The sequence below is a fragment of the Phycodurus eques genome, chromosome 5 (genome assembly GCF_024500275.1).
Source record: "Phycodurus eques isolate BA_2022a chromosome 5, UOR_Pequ_1.1, whole genome shotgun sequence".
NCBI classification, from domain to species: Eukaryota; Metazoa; Chordata; class Actinopteri; order Syngnathiformes; family Syngnathidae; genus Phycodurus; species Phycodurus eques.
Genome location: NC_084529.1, coordinates 20770411 through 20790417, shown reverse-complemented (window position 1 = coordinate 20790417; position 20007 = coordinate 20770411). Strand labels below are relative to the sequence as shown.

Genomic DNA, 20007 nt, shown 5'->3' with positions numbered 1-20007 from the left:
ATCACAGACATGTTATTACATCTGACACATGGGAACTGTTTCAAATTGTGGAAAAACCTGACAAGAATCTTTAAACCTGACAAGAATCAAAGCGATGGCACTGATTCGGAAAAAGGGAACGTCCAAACACTCACCAGTGTGCATCTCATTTCACCGCTTGAATGGCGGGTAGCACGCGCACACATTTTCCTCAGCCAATCTTGCACGTGTGATATTGTCTTTGCGCAAACGGCCCCACTCACCGACGCACGACTCTCCGTTGGCAGAAAACAGGCCGTTGTCATGGTAGCCGTCGCGGCACTCGCAGTGGTACCAGCCGGGCAAGTTGACACAAGTGGATTTACTATCGCACTCCACAAAGCCGTCCGCACACTCGTCGATATCTGAGGAGAAAGGACGTGACGAGAAGCGTTCAAGAGACAAACAAAATGTATTCCTTACGATGCGCGGCTTATTGAGCTGGGTTCTCACCCGGTGGGCATCTTCGGCATTGAGCCGTTGATAGTTTGATAGCGCAACGTTGTCTCGCATTTGAGTGAATTTCATCTTATTGATTAAAGCGCAGCTGCGCTGTTGCAAAAGTAGGACGTGCGTGCCAATGCGGGATGGCAACTAATGAATCGAACACTGCTACAGACCAAAGATGAAAGCAAAGTAAAAAAAAAGATGAAAGCAAAGTAAAATAAAATATGTGTATAGTCGAACGGTGCCCAATGTGAAAGAAAATAACATTTTTGTAGTTTAAATGTAAACTTCTTTTTTTTAAGTCCAGTAGAGTACCTTTTTAGGCAGAGTTCAGTTGTATTTAACTTTTCAGTAAAATACATTTACACCAAACCTTTAAGACCTTCGAGACACACAACTTTGCATTAGAATTACATCAATCACATCATTGATCCAGCTGCATTCTTTCTCGAGGGCAACAGTTGTGAACCACTGTTGTAAGAATGTAACGCTACAGACATTTCTGCATGGGATTCGAAAAGGTAAAATTATGTTTTTATGCAGTTATAAATGAAACAGTGCCACTACTAAATCAAAAGTATGTGAGAAGAATGAGAACAATAAAAAGGAGATCGATGGATGGAAGGGAAAAATAAGAGCCTTGAGAGGATGGCCACCAAGTGGAAGGAAGATCAAGAGTCAAGGATTTTTCGTCAAGTGGTACTTTGTGCAACCGAACATCAGCTCTGTCTAATAACAATTGTCAACATGCTGTTGGAAACTGTGTCAAAGAGCTTTACAGAGCAACACAAAAGAATCTTTGGCAGTGTCAAAGTAATGTTTTCAATGGGAAACAATAGAAAGTGAACTCATTTGTTCCAGGTGCAAACTGTCACCAACAGAATTATTATTTTTTTATTAACTGTACAAACAACAACAAAAACGTCCTCTTAGGGGAATAGTTTTGTTTTCGTTTACAGTAACAGTAACATTTTTAAAAATATATATATTAACATCATTACCTGGCATTCCAGAATACAGCATTTATGTGGCAAAATTACAGAGGAACTAAGACCACACCGGCAAGAGAAACAAAATAATACAAGAACAAGTTACAATACTACCTGGCCTATTAAACAAAAACATTCTTAAATATTACAGGAATAAAGTCATATTTTTCAGAAATCAGTTGAAATCTCAGGAGAATTCAAGTCATCAGGTCATTTTTTTTGAGAAAAAACATTCTGAATTTAAAAAATCTAATTTAAAACAATCTAATCATAAAAGGAAGCCTTTTTTAAAGAATAAGTTAATTAGTTTGTTGTTCTTAGAAAAAAGAAGCCAGATTTTTAATTTTCTATTTGAAGATTCTTAACTGTCATACTAGTTTTAAAATAAGTTAACCACGAAACAATAAAATTGTATATTAAAAAAACAGTCCCTTTAAAAATATGCAATTTTTCTTCTAAATTTATAACTTTTCTCGAAAAACATCAAAACTTTAAAAAATCCCAACTGTATTTTTTTCACCCCTGATAAGATTATATGATTAATTTTCTTGAAATAATAGGAATTTGTTGCAGGATTAAAAGGTTTTCTGCAAAAACAAAAATGCAATATCTTGTAGGATTTTGACTTTTTTTCTTGAAAAAAAACCCCCCAAAACCTTTATTCTAGTAAGGTCGAGATTTTTCTTAAAATATATGACTTTATTCTCCAAATATTTTGCTAATTCCTTTGTACTTTTGCACAAAAAATATTTTTCCATACTGTTATTTAAAAGCATATACTATTCAGTCATTAAAGGTACAATTGACAATTTAAAGTCATATTTGTTAAGACAGTCATTATAATTTGACAGTAGTACATTAAATATGTATCAAATATAAATAGAATCTGTGATAAACAAATCAGCAGTGTATGGCCTCTAATTCGATATACAAGAAATCACGTGCCCGAAGAAAAACAACCAATCAGAGACAGAAGGCGTGATTTACAAACATGACAAAAAGTATATATATATATATTTTTTAAATTGCAGATCTCCCCTTTAATAATGTTCACTAATGTTGAACATTCACCTCAACAAACATCTACCAGAAATAAGAAATAGCAGTGCCCTTATGCTTGTCAACAAGGTAAAAATAAACACAGAGATACATCAGTGTGATGCTTGCCGACATTTAATTAAACTAAGGGCCAGCCAAGCCCACATGAGAAGTGAGGGCGGGTGGGGGGTAACTGGGGGACTAAAGCCATCAGGCTCAGACATGTGCAGTGATTAAATGTGTCTGGGTTAGCTGGCTTTTGCAATTTTTTTAATTCTTCACCATGCATGATGCCCTCCTCTCATTATAATAACGGCACTGTGTGGCATGTGACCTTCTCCGCGAGGGGCTGCAGCAGCAGCATCCCCCTGTCGAGGTCCCCTGCCGCCCAGCCGCTAATGGGATTAAGATCTATTGGCTAATGAGCTCTCAGCCTTTTAATAGAATTTCTGCAGCAGATTAACTGTTGATCAAATGTGACGCAGATTAGGGCTTTATCTATTTAAAAGTTACCCACATTCATCTGAGGCAGCTACAGGGATGGAGAACCGCCCCAAAAAAAACCATCCATCCATCCATTTTCTTTCCCACTTATCCACACTAGCGTGGGCGGCAGGCGGGGTACACCCTGAACCGGTCGCCAGCCAATCGCAGGGCACAAAGAAACAAACAACCATTCGCACTCACATTCTCACCTTACACATTCTCAATTTAGTCTCCAATCAACCTACCACGCATGTTTTTGGGATGTGGGAGGAAACCGGAGTGCCCGGAGAAAACCCGCGCAGGCACGGGGAGAACATGCAAACTCCTCACAGGCGGGGCGGGGATTTGAACCCCAGTCCTCAGAACTGTGAGACCGATGTGCTAACCAGTCGTCCACCGTGCCGGCCCAAAAAAACAAAACAAAAACAAAAATGTAATTAATTCAAATGAATATAAATTCTCCTCACACCTCAAGAAAAATCCAAGGCTGCAGGCGCATTACCTCATCCTCATCTCACTACTTCAGCTATTTATAACACACAGCAGTGTTTAAAAATATGCAAATGGTATTATTTTCAGCCCGTTGCGGGGTTACACCTGCTACAAAAGCGTTGTCATTTTCGCCTTCATCTGCACCAGGCTCATCTGTTGCAATTAGCACAGAATGACGCCGACTAGGTAAAGTGCGTGTCGTGTTTTCGGGACCCCAGACGTGACGAGAAGACCACTTTGTGCAGCTGTGACGGCTGTTGGGAAAATTACTTAGGAAAAGCAGTTGGTTGCAATTACAAGTTACTCTGGTGAAAATGTATTAGGAGTGTAACTATTTCAATTTCTTGCAGTCATATAATTAATTACATTTGATTACATCTGGATCACTTTTCTTAATTTTGAAAGAATGGATCAACAGGACTCTTGGACGTTTCCTCTCGAAAAGTGGATCAAAACCCTACATCATTATTTTGAAAATAACCACATATTTGTTCTTTACACAAATAATGATCTGATAACGAAACATAATGAAATGTAAATACATAATAAACAAACACACACTTTTGTACAGCATGTGGAAAACGATACCAAGTTGACCTAATGACAAATGTGCACAATTTAGACAATATCGCTTCATATGACAGCCCACGTAAGTGAATGTTCCATAAAAGTCCAAAATTATAAAGATGAAACTCTTCAAAGGTCATTGTTCCTTTATGTATTCAAAAGTGTAACTACGAGTTTAACCTTTCCAGAATCTCAGCCCAACTAATAGATTGCACCACGAGGTAGCGCTTGAAGGTCATATTTGGAAAAACAGGTCATGTTTGAGATGGCAGCAGAGTGGCACATGACCAGAGAGAGCCAATCACAAGCGTTGGGTTTCAGAAGGAGAAAGTAATAAACAAAAAAACGGTGCTTTTGCAACTATTTTTCAAATGTAACTAAAATTGTAATCATGGACATTTCCAAAAGCAAATGTAATTTAACTACACATTTTCACCCAGGAATGTAATGGGTTACAATCAGCTAAATTTTGGAATTAAATTACATGATCTTGCTGCATGTAATGAATTACTCCCCAACCCTGACTATGACTGACCATTGATAGTAGTAGTAGAGCTTCACATAGCTTGGTTCATATCCCAACTGTTCATTTCCAGGTAACCCTTACAAGCAATATCTCAAAACGTGGAAAGAAGAGTAGAAAGAGGTCACGGCTGGCCGAAGAATGGAATGACAGCAGGGCGGATGGATGATGGCTTGGTGAAAGTCGTCCGTCTTGCGGTTATTATAGCGAGGGGCAGCCTGGAAACAAAGGCTTCTCCGTGGATAAAGCGGCCGATCGTTTCTCTTTGCTTCCGCTTACCTGCATGTTCCCGTTTTACCTCAGCTGTCCGTCATTGTCGAGCTGAAGGCAAAAAACATAGTCATCACCTTTGCTGAACCCTCCAGTTTGCCTTGAAGAGGATAAAAAAAAAAAAAAGAAAGGGCCGCTTGGAGTTTTATTGTGCTCCGCCCGCTACTCTTTATCTCGTCCTTTCATTGTCCTCGCCGACCCGCATCACTTTGTCCGCCTTTTCCTCTCTTTGGAAACTTCCAAGATTTCCTTTCTTGCTCTCTGTGCTTTGACTGACTGATAGTCCTGCAGGTCGAGATGCGGCCGTCCTGCAACATTCCGTGCAGAACTTATTACTGCTGCTTCACGCCAACCGCCCCGCCTCTCTTTCAGTAGCCTTCTTTCTATTTCCACAGAGGAACACCCGATAATCCTGATAGACTCCGACAGGAGTTTCAAAGATTCTGGATTCCAATGGAACTTCTTTCCTGCGGCTCCCGAGTTGGGATTTGACTATGAGTGAGTGTTCAGATATTAAATAAAGTTGATTGATTGATTGAAAATTGATTGTAACAGCCTATAATAATAGATTTAACCTCAAATATGCCACGAACGATAAACCCAAAACAAAAAACTGTAATACCATTCTTTACTCATGTTAACACCTTACCCTTAAAAGTAAATGGCTTACAGATGATTTGATTTAAAAAAAAAAAAAAAAACTACACCAGAAGTGCACACGTACAAGCACATGCAATGAAGACTCTCCGTGACTTCCAATAACAACCCAGGCTGAATTTAGCTCCCCACTGACCTACAAAGATCTGAGTCTCTTAGTTCGAGATGTATCACATCAACAATACTTCCTTGACACCAATTACTACTTTCTTATGAGCCAGGGATTTGGCGCCATCTTGTGGCATGTTTGGGCATATCGGAAAGAGCACAAAAATCCCAAAATGTTTTTCTGGTCCACAGAAAAAAATGTGAATGGGTGAATTCATGAATAACAAACCGCAAATTGGGATTCGGTATAAATGACACTGTGCTAAAGCAAGGTACATGCATACTGACAATCAGGCCTGATTTGAACAATTTTTCTCTCTTCCAATCGAAGTCAGCAAAGGCCCGATTATCGGCTAGCTCTAAAAGATTGTCCCGAAGGATTATGCTGTGGTGCGGGTGTGTTGACAGTGATTTTTTTCCCCTGCCCTATCCCCTTGGAAAAGGGGGCTGACAATCGTAAATATTGAACCTGTTCAATACTTACGATCGCAAAACCTTATATGGTTAGTTTTGTTGTGTGTCTTTGTTGTATTTTTTCATCAGTCTGGATGCAGTGTAAGTGATCTTGAGTACACCCATACTATAAGAGCAGTTAGACCACAATTACCAATCTTTTGGGGCGTTTTACATTTTAAGCTGCGAACGCCTCGGTATCCCCCCGGAAGAGCTGGATGAAGTGGCTGGGGAAAGGGAAGTCTGGGCATCCCTGCTAAAGCTACTGCCCCTACGACTCGACCTCGGATAAGCAGTAGAAAATGGATGTATGGGTTAAAATTTGAAAAATTGGTATGTGTGTAGCCCGCTTAAGATAAGCCATAATAAGTCTTTATGTACTTTGAGCCAGTGTCAGCGGTCTTCGGTCTCCATGCAGAGACTACTCAAATATTTACAGTGGGTACGGAAAGTAAATGTAGTAAATGTTTCACTCTTTGTTATAGTGCAGCAATTTGCTAAAATCATTTGTTAATTGTTTTCTACATTAATATACACACAGCACCCCATATTGACAAAAAAAACTGAATTGTTGAAATGTTTGCAGATTTATTAAAAAAGAAAAACTGAAATATCACACAGCCATAAGTATTCAGACCCTTTGCTCAGCATTTAGTAGAAGCAACCTTTTGAGCTAATGCAGCCATGAGTCTTTTTGGGAATGATGCAACACGTCTTTCACACCTGGATTTGGGGATGATCTGCCATTCCTCCTTGGAGATCCTCTCCAGTTCTGTTAGGTAGGATGGTGAACCTTGGTGGGCAGCCATTTTCAGGTCTTTCCAGAGATGCTCAATTTAAGTCAGGGCTCTGTCTGGGCCATTCAAAAACAGTCACAGAGTTGTTCTGAAGCCACTCCTTTGGTATTGTAGCTGTGTGCTTAGGGTCACTGTCTTTTTTTAAGGTGAACATTGGGCCCAGTCTGAGGTTCTGAGCACTCTGGAGAAGGTTTTCGTCCAGGATATCCCTGTACTTGGCCGCATTCATCTTTTCTTCGATTGCAACCATTCTCCCTGTCCCTGCAACTGAAAAACACCACTGCAGCATGATCCTGTCAACACCATGCTTCACTGTTGGGACTGTATTGGACAGGTGATGAGCATTGCCTGGTTTTCTCCACACATGCCGCTTAGAATTAAGGCTAGGTTCTATCTTGGTCTCATCATACCAGAGAATCTTATTTCTGACCATCTTGGAGTCCTTCAAACTCCAAGCGGGCTTTCATGTGTCTTGCACTGAGGAGAGGGTTCAGTCGGGCCACTCTGCCATAAAGCCTGGTGGAGGAAGGCTTCTGATCGTCCCAAACGTCTTCCATTTCAGGATTATGGAGGCCACCATGCTCTTAGAAACCTTAAGTGCAGCAGAAATCTTTTTGTAACCTTGGCCAAATCTGTCCCTTGCCACAATTATGTCTCTGAGCTCTTCAGGCATTTCCTTTGACCGCATGATTCTCATTTGCTGTGACATCCACTGTGAGCAGTAAGGTCTCATATAGACAGGTGTGTGGCTTTCCTAATCAAGTCCAATCAGTATAATCAAACACAGCTGGACTCCAATGAAGGTGTAGAACCATTTTAAGGATGATCAGAAGAGAGGGACAGCACCCGAGTGAACTATATGAGTGTCACAGCAAAGGGTCTGAATACTTATGGCTGTGTGATATTTCAGTTTTACTTTTTTAATAAATCAGCAAAAATGTCAACAATTAAGTTATTTTTCTGTCAATATGGGGTGTTGTGTATACATTCATGAGGAAAAAAATGACTTAAATGACTTTAACAAATGGCTGCAATATAACAAAGAGTGAAAAATTTAAGGGGGTCTGAAAACTTTCTGTACCCACTGTATGTATGGTATAAACAGAGTATGTGTCGCGCTAGTAGTAGAAAGTGATTGTGATGAAAAGATGACACTGCTCACAGAATGTATGACGAACGCCATGTAAAAAAGCCGCTGACGTTCAACTCGAGCCATGCAGTGAGCCTGCGTGATTCATAGCAAATTTATTAGTGGTATATCTGTAAATAAATGATTATTTTGCCATCAAAAGTCCTTTCTCAGTCTTGTTTGTGTTGTTTTATCATTTGAGGTGTCAAAAAAAAGCAAGAAACATTACTGTCAACGTCACTGTTCTGCTTGATGTCAACAAAAAGCTTGTTTTCTCTGATTTTTGGACAGAAACCAGTGTTTTGGGTGAAAGCAACCCATGTTCTACTGCTAATTACTAAAGAAGAGAAAAAGCCAGAAAACAAACTTTTTTTCCCAGTGAAAGAAGAGACTTTCTTTTGGCTTATATTGTCACAGAACACAATATTCTGTGGGCGTGGAAAGATGCGCTGGCAATATGGAGAACTCTGCTTTGAAAACAGCTGGCAGTAGTGGGTTGACACATTTTCAAAGATCCATAGTTCATACTTTGATATAGAGTAGACAATTATAATGAAGATATTCTTTGGACCCGAAACATAAGTGCGCATGTAAAATGACCCATATGTAAGATGTTTAGCAGCAACGAGTTGAAGTGCGGAGCCATGCTGGCGCGTAGTTTCAAGAGCAGGTCAACAGAATCTTGCCGGGAGAAAGGTGTCATCGAGGTAGAAGCAGCAGGTTGCTCTCGGCTAAACGACAGCTCCCGCCATCGACGGTATCTAATTAAGACACGCTAATTATGAGTGATGGATGGAGCCCTTTGTAAGGCTGTCGCTAAATAAATAATGAATACATAATTATGGCGCTGAAACAAGCCACTTGAGCTTAAAGAGTCAGAGCCGCCATCGCCCTCCCTTCAAGGCTTTGTGGGGAAAAGGATGGAGGCAGACAGCTGCGGCTTTGAAATATTCACGAGCTGAGCGTCAGGTGGGACGTGGCGGCTGGGATGTTTTCATCTGCCGCCACACGTGATATTAAAAGTGTACACGTCACATTCCCTGTTGACAAACCCTGCCTTCGAATCTCACTGTCGATTTGGGACTAATGATTTGTATGCAAATTGCGTTCCACGCAACAACTGTTTGCCGGTATTCTGGCATTTGTCTGCGCGTGGGTTTCCTTGAGGGTTCACACGGCATCACACGCGGCCCTCAAAGACTCATTACCACAGTGGCCTCCTTCTCTTAATTACTTTTGACATCTTATTAGCTTCTTTACCCTTCCTCTTTCTCATCCCCTTTCATCTTGACCTCATATTACCCATTTATTAGATATCCCCTGATCCTGTTCCCTTCTGTGTGAGTCGTACAGTACATGTTGCAATTTGACCAAATATTTTTAGGAAAAATAAACGTCAGACTTCACCTCCCAGGACCCAAACGTATTGAAATATACAGTGGTACTTTGACTTCCGACTTTAATTTGTTGTATTACTAAGTCGTATGTTGGGACTATCGTAAAACTTGACTGGGGCCCAATTGGGCGAACCAAAGTTCGTTTCACCAGGATACACAAGATTACAAAAAGTGTTTCCAGGCATGTTGAGGCGCTCTAAAGGATATTAATTTGATTCACGATTTGTAGTTAGCTCTATTTGCAGATATTTTTTAACCTATCTTCCGTTAATGGATGAAAAACTCACCTAGTCACGGTTTTTGTGCTCAGGCCAAATCACTGTCTAATATAAAAGTATTGCTTTGGCACCATCTTGTGGCATCTTAGTGCCAAGGAACTACAATGGTACCGCGACCTACGAGTGACCTGACCTCCGAGTTTTTCAAAATATTTCTGCCGTGAGTGGCGTGCAAAAATCCGAGTTATGAGCGCTAGCTACGGTGACAGCAAATTTCCCAACAAAAAGCAGTTTGTCAGTGCTTGCACATGCAATACTCACAGGCATATATTATTTATCCTCTGTAAAAAACAGCAAATATTACTACAGCTGAGTGATCGTTGTCTTCTGTGTTTCTTCATCTAATCTATATGTACTGTAGGATGTCTGTACTGTATTATACTGTATATTATACCAAGGAACACACACTAGAAGGAGCAGCACGATCCCTACTGTTTTATCATGTTGCACTGACTGTTTAAATCTTTACATTGTATTCAATTATGTATTATGTGTTTTTATAAAGTACAATATTGCAGAATGAAGTTTTTCTCAATAAAAAACATATTACAAAACAAAATTGGTTTTTTGGAGTGCTGGAATGGATTAATGGTCTTTCTACTCATTTCAATTAGGAAAGATGATTTGGAGCAAATTAAACTTCTAAGCCAAAGGACCACTGAATGTTGAGGAGCTTCATTTAGACGAAAGTAGTGCTTTGTTGCCATCTTTTGACCTATAGGAAATTAGAAACCTTTTGAGGAGCTTCAATTACTCATTGAATGTGAGTGGGAATGCTTGTTTGTCTATATGTGCCCTCCAATTGACTGGCAACCCGTCCAGGGCGTACCCCACTGCTCGCCCATTGGCAGCACCCGAACGAAGATAAATGCTATTGAAAATAAATGAGAGGTGCTCCCCTATATATTCAACCTTCATGTTTTCATTCCAACACAGTGGTCGTCTCTGTAGTTTCTATCTTTACCAAATCAACACTATAGCTGAAGACGAATGCTGCTAAAGCCTGACAAACCTCCAAGAGTGAGTAGGAGAGACAAATCTCAGCCAAAAACAGACCGTAAATGACATTTATCACTCGCTCTCCTTCCCTTTTTGAAACATCTAACAAACTAAACCCATTCGGACCTCCTGATGAAAGGTGTTTGTGGTGACACGAGAGCGCGACGAGATGAAAGATGCTTATCCTTTGTCTGTGATCTTCTCCTATAATTGCAACCTTGCAGCCTCCTGAGAGAGCCTGGGACAGCGCTTGTTATTAGTTACAAGTCCTACGCTCAACTTGTATGATCTCAAAACCACCTTGAAAGTGCATTGCTCATAAAGCACTGAGTAGACTTAAAGTTTTTACAAGCTCCTCCAGCCCACTTATCTTAATGAGGCGGGACAAAATGCTTCAACGCATTAGACATCATGGCAGTGTAAAATTCCAGACATTCGAGAAATGTGCTCATTTCAAACTTTTCTCTTTCATCATTTGGATTTCAAGACCATGTAAATTAAATTCAGAAATTTATTTCTAAATACATTGCATATGTTTGAAGATAAGTCCTGAAAACATGTCCAAAGACGGAGAAATATGTATTTCTTAATTGTGGAGTTACAGTGGAGCGTTAAACAGTGTTTCACCATTTCAGTTTTCCAGATTTTTATAGGGTGTGGTTAAAACGGTGCTCAGTGACGCACATTTCCATGAGTCCCCCCTTCCCCAACAATATGAGTATAAGAACTTGAGCACCTTTGTGGTTGTCCCGCGCAATTATCATTTCTACAACCCCAGCGTGCAGGTTAGCTAGCTAACGATGCCTCCACACCGCAAATGCATCTTCCCTGGATGCTGCAATTTACAGGCATCCAAGCGAGGAGGTGACACCGCGGATGAGCCCGCTGCCCGTCCGCCGGTCGAGAAAACGCCCGTAAGGCTGTTTGCTCGCGAGCTAGCTGGTGGATAGCATCTCTCATCACGACGTGGGAAGTCCAGCGACAACCCCTTGGGATATATTTTACTCACCAGAGGTTTAAGCAGATACATTTTCACAGATCAAACATGTAGGGATGTGTAGGCTTTAGAAAGATGCTAGATGAAGTAGCATCCGTTCTGCAGCGGGGAGTAGTTTCAAACATTCAGTGGACACGCCCTCCTTCTCTGTGGTATGTCAAATGTACAAGACATGTATTTTCATTTTAAACCAACATGCTCAAAATGACTATATTTAGAATTTGGGAATTGTTGTCAGTAGTTTATGGAATAAAATATATATGTGTATTTTACTCCAAAAATATACCTATTAATTGCAAAATCAGAAATTGATTATTTTGCAGTGGCCTCTTAATGCCATACTGACTGCCCGGCTTGTTCGGGGACACGCATTACATGGTGGTGCCCTGCCTACATTTATATCCATAACGCGAGCGTGTGTGTGTGTCTGTGTGCGTGTGCTCTGCCACTGCTGCGTCCTGCATAATTCATGAGGTGTCACACTTCTCCACTAACTGGCGTCTTGTCTGTCAGCCACACACGCACACACAAACACACACCACACAAAATGGTAATGACAAGTCACACAAACACCACAATTCAATCACATGAGCGCCCTTACGTGGAATTACACAAACAAAACACACAGTAGAACAATCAGAAATGGCAAGTGCTACAAGCCGAGCATCCTTTTTTTAATTTAGCAGTTAAGCAAGCCTGTGTTTTATGACAGGCCATCAGTCTGCAGCTGGATGAGTCCCACGGGAGACGCTGCCAGGCTTCCTCTGAGAAGAGGAACGAAGGAGTGGGTGGGCTTGGACTCCGAGTGAAAGTATTTCCATGTTCACCCATCCGGCGCCGCCCCTGCTGCAAACCGCCACCCGAACGTGGGGAGAAACCGGCCTAACGCCCGACCCGTCACTTGGTGCAATTCCCACTCTCTCCTCCGTTCCACTTCAGAAACTCTCGCGGCCGTTTCCCCTCATCTATCACTCTTAGCGTACATCTCTATCTTAGACTCAAAAGAACTTCTCTAAGCAGTAGAAAAGGCGATCCAACCGCGCATCAACTGCCATCCACCTCTGTGATAAGACTCAGGTCGGGTTGCTGTAGAATTTTTGGTTTGTCCGTGTGCGATGAGAAGTATCTGATTTAGAATATCAAGAATATTTATTATCTGAGTTCTCAGAAAGACCAACGTTAACAGAGAGCCTTGTCGCTTGCCAACATTGTGTTGGTAACACTAGTTGCAGTCTGGCATACGCTCGTACTATATGCAACAAGCGGGTGGAAATATTTGACCCAAAAAGAGACTGATAGCATGATAGCATATCCTGAAATAGAACAAAAGAACAAGTAAAAAATAGTCTAACAGCAAAAGGCTTAAATTTTTGGAGCCTGGCTACGATGTCCACCTTTACTGTGAAACAAGATGGGACCGGCCGGCTCGTTGAAGAGAAAAACATGCCGAGGACTCCCACTAATTACCAACAAAAACTTCATTTAGCGTTCTCGACTTTTATAACATTATGGTTGACTACAAAAAAATGGTATTCCAAATAAATAAATTTCCCAAAAGAAAGCAGAGAAAATCTTCCTTGTCACAATAAGGCACACAAACCATTCGCACTATATTTGGGGTTGTGGTTGTCATTTGTGCAGGCGGTACAAATGGGTCCGATGTGCAGGTTGCGTGGCAGATGCAGTACTGAATATAGTCGGGATCTCAATGAATTGAGCTGTGCAGAAGAATTAACTTCACTGTCAAATGGACAGGAGACAGTTAAAAAAAAAAAAAAAAATTTTTTAAAAGACCCCCTCTTTTCACTCCTCAATTGCAGTAAATTGTGCCAGAGGCTCAAATGGTCCCTGTTGGTGCTCCTGGTGGTGGTCCAGGACATTTAAAAAAAAAAAAAGCACAAAAATAATAGCCCAGACGGGGATGTTAGCTGTCACAGAGCTGACAAAGATGAACTTCAGGAAAATAAGACGTACAAGCAGTGTGTTGCACAGGCAAACGTCGCCTCGGGCACAACGAGACGCTTCGGCCTCTTCAAATGCAGAATTTTTACTTTAGTCTTTATACTTATTCTCTGTGAGTTTATTATATATATCCATCCATTTTCTGAGCCGCTTCTCCTCACTAGGGTCGCAGGCGTGTATATATATACATATATATACATATACATATATATATATATATATATATATATATATATATATATGTATATAGCATTTGTTGGTACAGACATACAAATTGTATTATAAATGGTCTAAAATGCCAAAAAGCTGTTTTGCTCTTGCATTATGAAAAAAGTTGTCAAATACTTTCAACTGAATGTGAAAGCACAGTAAAACAAAAACAAGATCTGATTGAAGTGCACACTTTCAGCTTTAAGTGATTTAAAATACATTCAGTATCAGCAATTTTAAGTCGAGTACCTCTAGTTTCAGGGGCTCAAACGTTATTTGGACAAACTGACATAAACTGGTATAAATGCAAAAATGATCAGTACCTTTTAAAACTCGGATGGAAAGCCTTTATAGTTAATAACGGCTTTAGAGGTTGTGAACATCAACTAATTGCGAGTTTTCCTCTGTAGAGATGCTTTGCCAGGCCTTCACAAACCTTTTCACCACTGCACTACTTCACTTCCACCGTCACTTGCTGCTTGTTTGTCGAGCTTTCTGCCTTCATTTTTGCCTTAACAAGTAAAGGGAAAATATTTTTTGTTCCTGACTTGGCCATAGAAGAATATTCCATTTGTTTTCCTTCACAGTCCCGAGTTGCTTTTGCAGTGTGTGTAGGCCAGGGGTGCCCAAACTTTTTGGCTCAGGGGCCACATTGCCGTAAAAAAAATTAAATTAATGCTGGCTCATGCGAGCCAGCATTAATTTTGCATGCTACCGACGAGGGGAATGCTTTTTTGTATTTTTATTATACTTTGTTTTACTATGCTGTCTTCTGCTAGGTAGATCTTATAACTGCCTGACCTGGATAAATGAAGGTTCAAATAAAAATTAATGAAATGCAAAATAAAGTATTTTTCTGAAATTTGACTCAAACAAACTTTATTCATCAGAATCAACAAACAACATGTTTGCATTAATGTGAAGGGTGATACTGAGATCTCGACTGTAGTAAATGGGGCAGGTCTGGCTCAAAAGCGGTGGTTTTAATGCGCAAGATGTCACGCAGGTGGGAGTCACTTAGTCTTGTCCTCACGCGGTTCTTATTCATGTTCATGACTGAGAATGTCTTCTCGCACAAATATGTCGAGCCAAACAAGCTCAACATTTCCTTAGCAAATGTACGAATCTCTTGGAACCTGTCTTTATCCAGCTGCTGGCAAAAGTTGACAAGAGGGAGTTGTTGGTACCGGCTGCGACACTCTGTGTCACACGGCAGCTCAATGAGCTCCAACTGCAGGTGGGCTGGAACATCACTGAGATCCACGGAAACGGTTTGGCACATAGAACTTGTTGGTGAATAATACAATGGAGTTTTATAGCTTTACCTCCTTCTTCGCTTACTTTGTTACACACTAGGGTTGATAATCCACTGTGTTCGCCAACCATGGCAGGTGCGCCATCCGTAATAATCCCCGTGATTTTATTCCACTTTAATTTTATGTCATGTACGGCGGAACAAACAGAAGCAAATAAATCTTTCCCTCTTGTTTGGTCCTTAAGGCTCTGGAGGTCAAGTAGCTCTTCACGCACGTTCATTTCACTGTCCACTCCAATAAAAAAAATCAGTAACTGAGCGCTGTCGGATGCATCTGTGCTTTCGACACAGGCTCACGAAAAAAATTCAAACTCCACTCCTTTTGCGTCCAACTGTCTCTTAATATCAGAAGAAACTTCTTCGATCCTTCGTGACGCAGTGCTACGAGCCAGGAAAACATTGGCGAACTGTTGCTTTTTCTCAGGACAAATGTTCTCCACCATTTTCCTCACACAGTCTTTAATAAATTCACCCTCACTAAAAGGTTTGCAGTGCTTGGCAATCAGCGTTGCCACCTCATAGCTTGCCTTTGTTGTATTTTCATTCGACTCACTGGCTCTTGTGAAAAAGTGTTGCTGTACCGTTAAACCAGCTTCCAGTTGCTTAAATTTTTCACTGCGTTCGTTCCCAGTTAGCTTGTTGTAATTAGCATGTTCCGTCTGGTAGTGCCTCTTTATATTGAACTCCTCGGACACAGCAAATTAGGCAGACGCAGTTGTTTCTAAACTCAGTGAAAAAATATACAGACTTCCATTTGTCCTGGAAACGTCGGCCCTCGCTATCAACTTTCCTTTTCTTACTTCCAGTTGCCATTTTAGAAATGGGCAAAAACCAAATCATGCGCAAAACGGCCCCGCGAGAGTTAAGGCACAAGTTTACTGCCATCCTGTGGTGAAATATAAAATTGTGCGTGTATTTTGTACTGCCGGGCCACATATTATTGGTTTTATGACAGAGGCTTCGGGCCAGTGTAAATATGAACACGGGCCGGATTTGGACGGGGGCCGGACTTTGGGCATGTCTGGTGTAGGGTCATTATCAAGCCGTCCAATCTGTTTTGTAGCATTTGGCTGAACGTGCCATGACGCGGTAAGCTTTGGATCACAAAAGCTTCCTTTCCTTCTCCGTACTTTTCTCTTGCCATCATTTTGATCGCTTGTTTGTAGATTTTGAAAATGATGTGCCGATATACAGTGTTCCCTCGCCACTTCGCGTTTCACATTTTGCGGCTTTAGTGCTTCGCGGGTTTTTCCATAATATTCATAAAAAATAAATAAGTAAATAATACAGCCATATCGGCAGCCATATTGCGGAAAGACGCGTTGTTTCATGTTGATGCGCGTGAGAGAAGGTTTCCCTGCGTGCCAAACAAAGAGATGAGTTGACTCAGAGGCTTTGTACATGGCTGTACATGCCTGTACTGTACGGGCACTCATACAAGGCGCGTGATTGGTTCCCGCGCGATATCGACCAATGAGAGTACGGGTGGATTTATCCAATGAGCTGATTGGCTGCACATCATCACAGCCTCACCCAGCATCTTCCCTTGTTGTGTCTCGCCAGTCTCGTCCACGCTGTTGTGTTCGCAATAACTTTTTTTGTTTAAGCGCTAATTTTTTTGATTAGTTAAGCAAGCCCTTACAATGCCGCTGAAGCGCTGTGCCCTTGCGAAACCTTCCTCCAGGGCGCCCAAGAGGAAGAAGAAGATCATGACCATCTGCGAAAAAGTGAAACTTTTAGATTTGATCAAAGAGGGCAGAAGTTACGCATCTGTGGCACACCATTATGGCGTGAATGAATCTACAGTGCGGTATATCAAGAAAGAGGAAGCAAACATCCGCAAAACTGCTTCCCTGATTGCAGGGAAAAGACAGTGAGTTTGGACACTAATATTATCAGGACAAAGGCGAAAGCTCTCTACGACCAAATCTTGCCCGATAACGACATTGAAGAGGCTTAAGAAGGTGCTGATGAATGTTAATTACTGTATAATGTTTTATAATTAAAGATTTAAGTAAATATGTGTCATGTTGTAATCTTTGTCTCAAATATGCAAAGTATAAATACTGTTTACATATTTTAAACATTCTGGTACCCACATACACATCCACGAAAATTCCTAGGGGTGTGGCAGGAGGGGAAGGCAAATCCTACTTCGCGGTTTTTCACCTTTCGCGGGGGGTTCTGGTCCCCATTAACCGCGAAAAACGAGGTAACCCTGTATTCTATTTTTTTTTTTCTTGTAAAATTTTGACGTTTTTTTTTTTTTCCTTAGCATTAATATCTCCTACGACTTCATATCGGTAGTTGCCAAGTGCCAATTCATTAACTATCGACTCCCACCTACAGTGGATATAAAAAGTCTACACACCCCTGTTCAAATGCATGGTTGTTGTGATATTAAAAAAAATAGAAAGATAAAAATCATTTAAAAACTTTTTCCACAGTGAAAATCAAAAACCTGTACAAATCAATTGAATTTGTTTGGAATTTTTTCAAGAGGGGGAAGAAAAATTAACAATTGGGACAATGGGGTTGCACAAGTGTGCACACCCTTTTAGAACTGCGGGTGTGGCTGTGTTCAGGATTAACACATTCACATTTTCAGCACACAACTGCCATTTAAAGTGCCTCTGATTAACGCCAAATTCAGTTCAGCTGTTCAAGCATGCTTTTTTTAATTTTTTTTTTTTTTGCTTTCTAGCAGAACTGAAGATTTTGTGCCAACACTGACTGGGTTTCAGAATGGTTCATAATTCCCTCCACCTTGACTTCAGCTTTAGTTACAGCTGAAGAAAAACAGTTCAACAAGTTATAAGTTACATTAATGGTGAAAAAAGTTTTGAAATGATTTGTCTTGTTCTTATTTTATACTGTATATCACAAAAACCTGGTATTGAAAAGGGGCATGTAGACTTTTTAGCTCCATTGTACCTAGACCAGTCAAATTAACCCAAGCCAATTGTTCAAATACTTTTGGAGTTGCTGACAAAATGGCTCTAACCCCTAAATGGTAAGTTCCATATTTTTGAGAAGCCTCTTGAATTAAAGTTGAAAGTCTCCACACTAATCACATTTTGAGTTGTTTTCTTTCAAGTACACTGTGTTGGTTTGTAAAGGCAAAATCATCAGAAGAACAACTCTATCACCTGTCCAAGTACCGCTGGGCCAAACTGTAGACACTGATTTACATGACGTTAAAATTGCCAATTGCGTGATGTGTTGCTAAAAGCGCCACTGTGTAACTTGCGTAAGTACATGTTAATAAAGATGTCAAATAGAAAGCACAATATTTACCCATGACAGTGCATAAGTGTAGAGTGGCTGCTGTAAAGTGGCTGAAAATTATACCCTTATGAAGCAAAGCATTCGTCGACTGCGTGATGTAAAACTAATTAGCCATCGCGTGAATAGACTAGAACAGAGGGTGTACCCCGCCTCCTGCCCGAAACAAAGACTAGAACTGGCTATTTGAAGGACAACTCATCAAGTGTAAACAGAGCTAAAAGAAAGGACAAAGACAGCCTACTCGAGCCTCTTCTTCCTCAGAGCAGCAGCGGGAGAAAATTCATTTACTTTAAGACGGACAGTAAAAAAGGAATGCCTCATAAAAAAGGACCTTTATGTGCAATCAATACCTGAACCAATGAGCGGTACAGAGATTCTCGCTTCCCTTCACTCAAATGCAGAGGGAACCGTCATGACTTGACTTTCTATTAGAGCGGCCGTTTGTCTCTTGAAGGACGTTCCGGCAGAGGTTGAAATGGGATATGAGAAAGCTGCTGATTAGACGCAGCCACCAAGATGAGATTCTCGCCTCCGCACGGGCAAAAAAGCACACGGCTAAGTTTCTGAGGGGATGCTTGGTCACAGAGTTAAGATGGTTGGGTGTTTTAGTTGTACACCCCTAACATCATGCTTATAATTTTCCTCAAATAGTGGCCTGCCCTCTAATAGACATTAGTGGCCAGGGCGTGTCATCCACTTAAACGCTAAATAGACACCTCCTTTTCCCCCTCAGCACTAAATACCTTTACAGTGGTTCTGTGAGTTCTGTTCCTACAGCGGCAACATAACCTAAATTTGTATAATAGTCATAATAGTCCGTCACCTATCACTATCTAACACTAGTGCAGTAGCAAGGTCATTTTCACAGTAAAGAACTGTAAAGTACCTCATAAAAGTGAGTATACTTTGCTACGATGTAAAGTGTATGGCTCGTATAACGGTAAACACACAGCCATTAATGTCTTAACCACTGGCAACAAAGGTGAGTACACCCCCAAGTGAAAATGTCCAAATTGTGCCCAGAGATACTGTGTATAGCAAGCATATCAAAAACAGTAATTATGGTGGTAACTGAACGTGCCTTCTTGTGCCATGCGACGACGTATTCTTACGTCGCTGCGCAAATTAGTTCACTGTGCGCCGTCCGTAACCTCGAAACGACGTATGTTGGTACTGTTGTAAATTGAGTATGCCCTGTGCTTCCTGTGGAGTGTTTCCTCCAAACGGTACACTTGGATTCCGTACATTACAACCAAAATGACACTGCGGTGAACAGAGGCGTTGGCATCCATTTTGAAATACGCATTAACGCCACCTACAGGACTGGAGTACAACAATTCCAACAGGAACTTTGCACATCACTGAGTGCAATTCTAGTTGCTGCTGTGCAGTGCTAAACCTGAGTCTATTTTATTTTTATTTTTTTGTGTGTAGAATTCCCTCCTAAATACCAGGATCATTGGGTATGAGATATGATGCATCACGACCGCGGCTCTGGCTGTGATCGGGCTTTAGCGCAGAGCCGATGAGGATGAAGCCAACGCTGATTAATGCGTGACATAGAGAAATTCCCATACTGCTGCATGT

General features: G+C 41.0%; 1 protein-coding gene across 1 annotated transcript in view; it reads right to left on the bottom strand.

Moving 5' to 3' along the window:
* The window catches only part of nell2a (neural EGFL like 2a), a 105484-nt gene that overhangs the window by 9657 nt on the left and 75820 nt on the right, over nucleotides 1–20007 (bottom strand). The window contains 1 exon segment of the mRNA XM_061678008.1: nucleotides 243–383. Coding sequence (XP_061533992.1) covers nucleotides 243–383 — 141 coding nt within the window.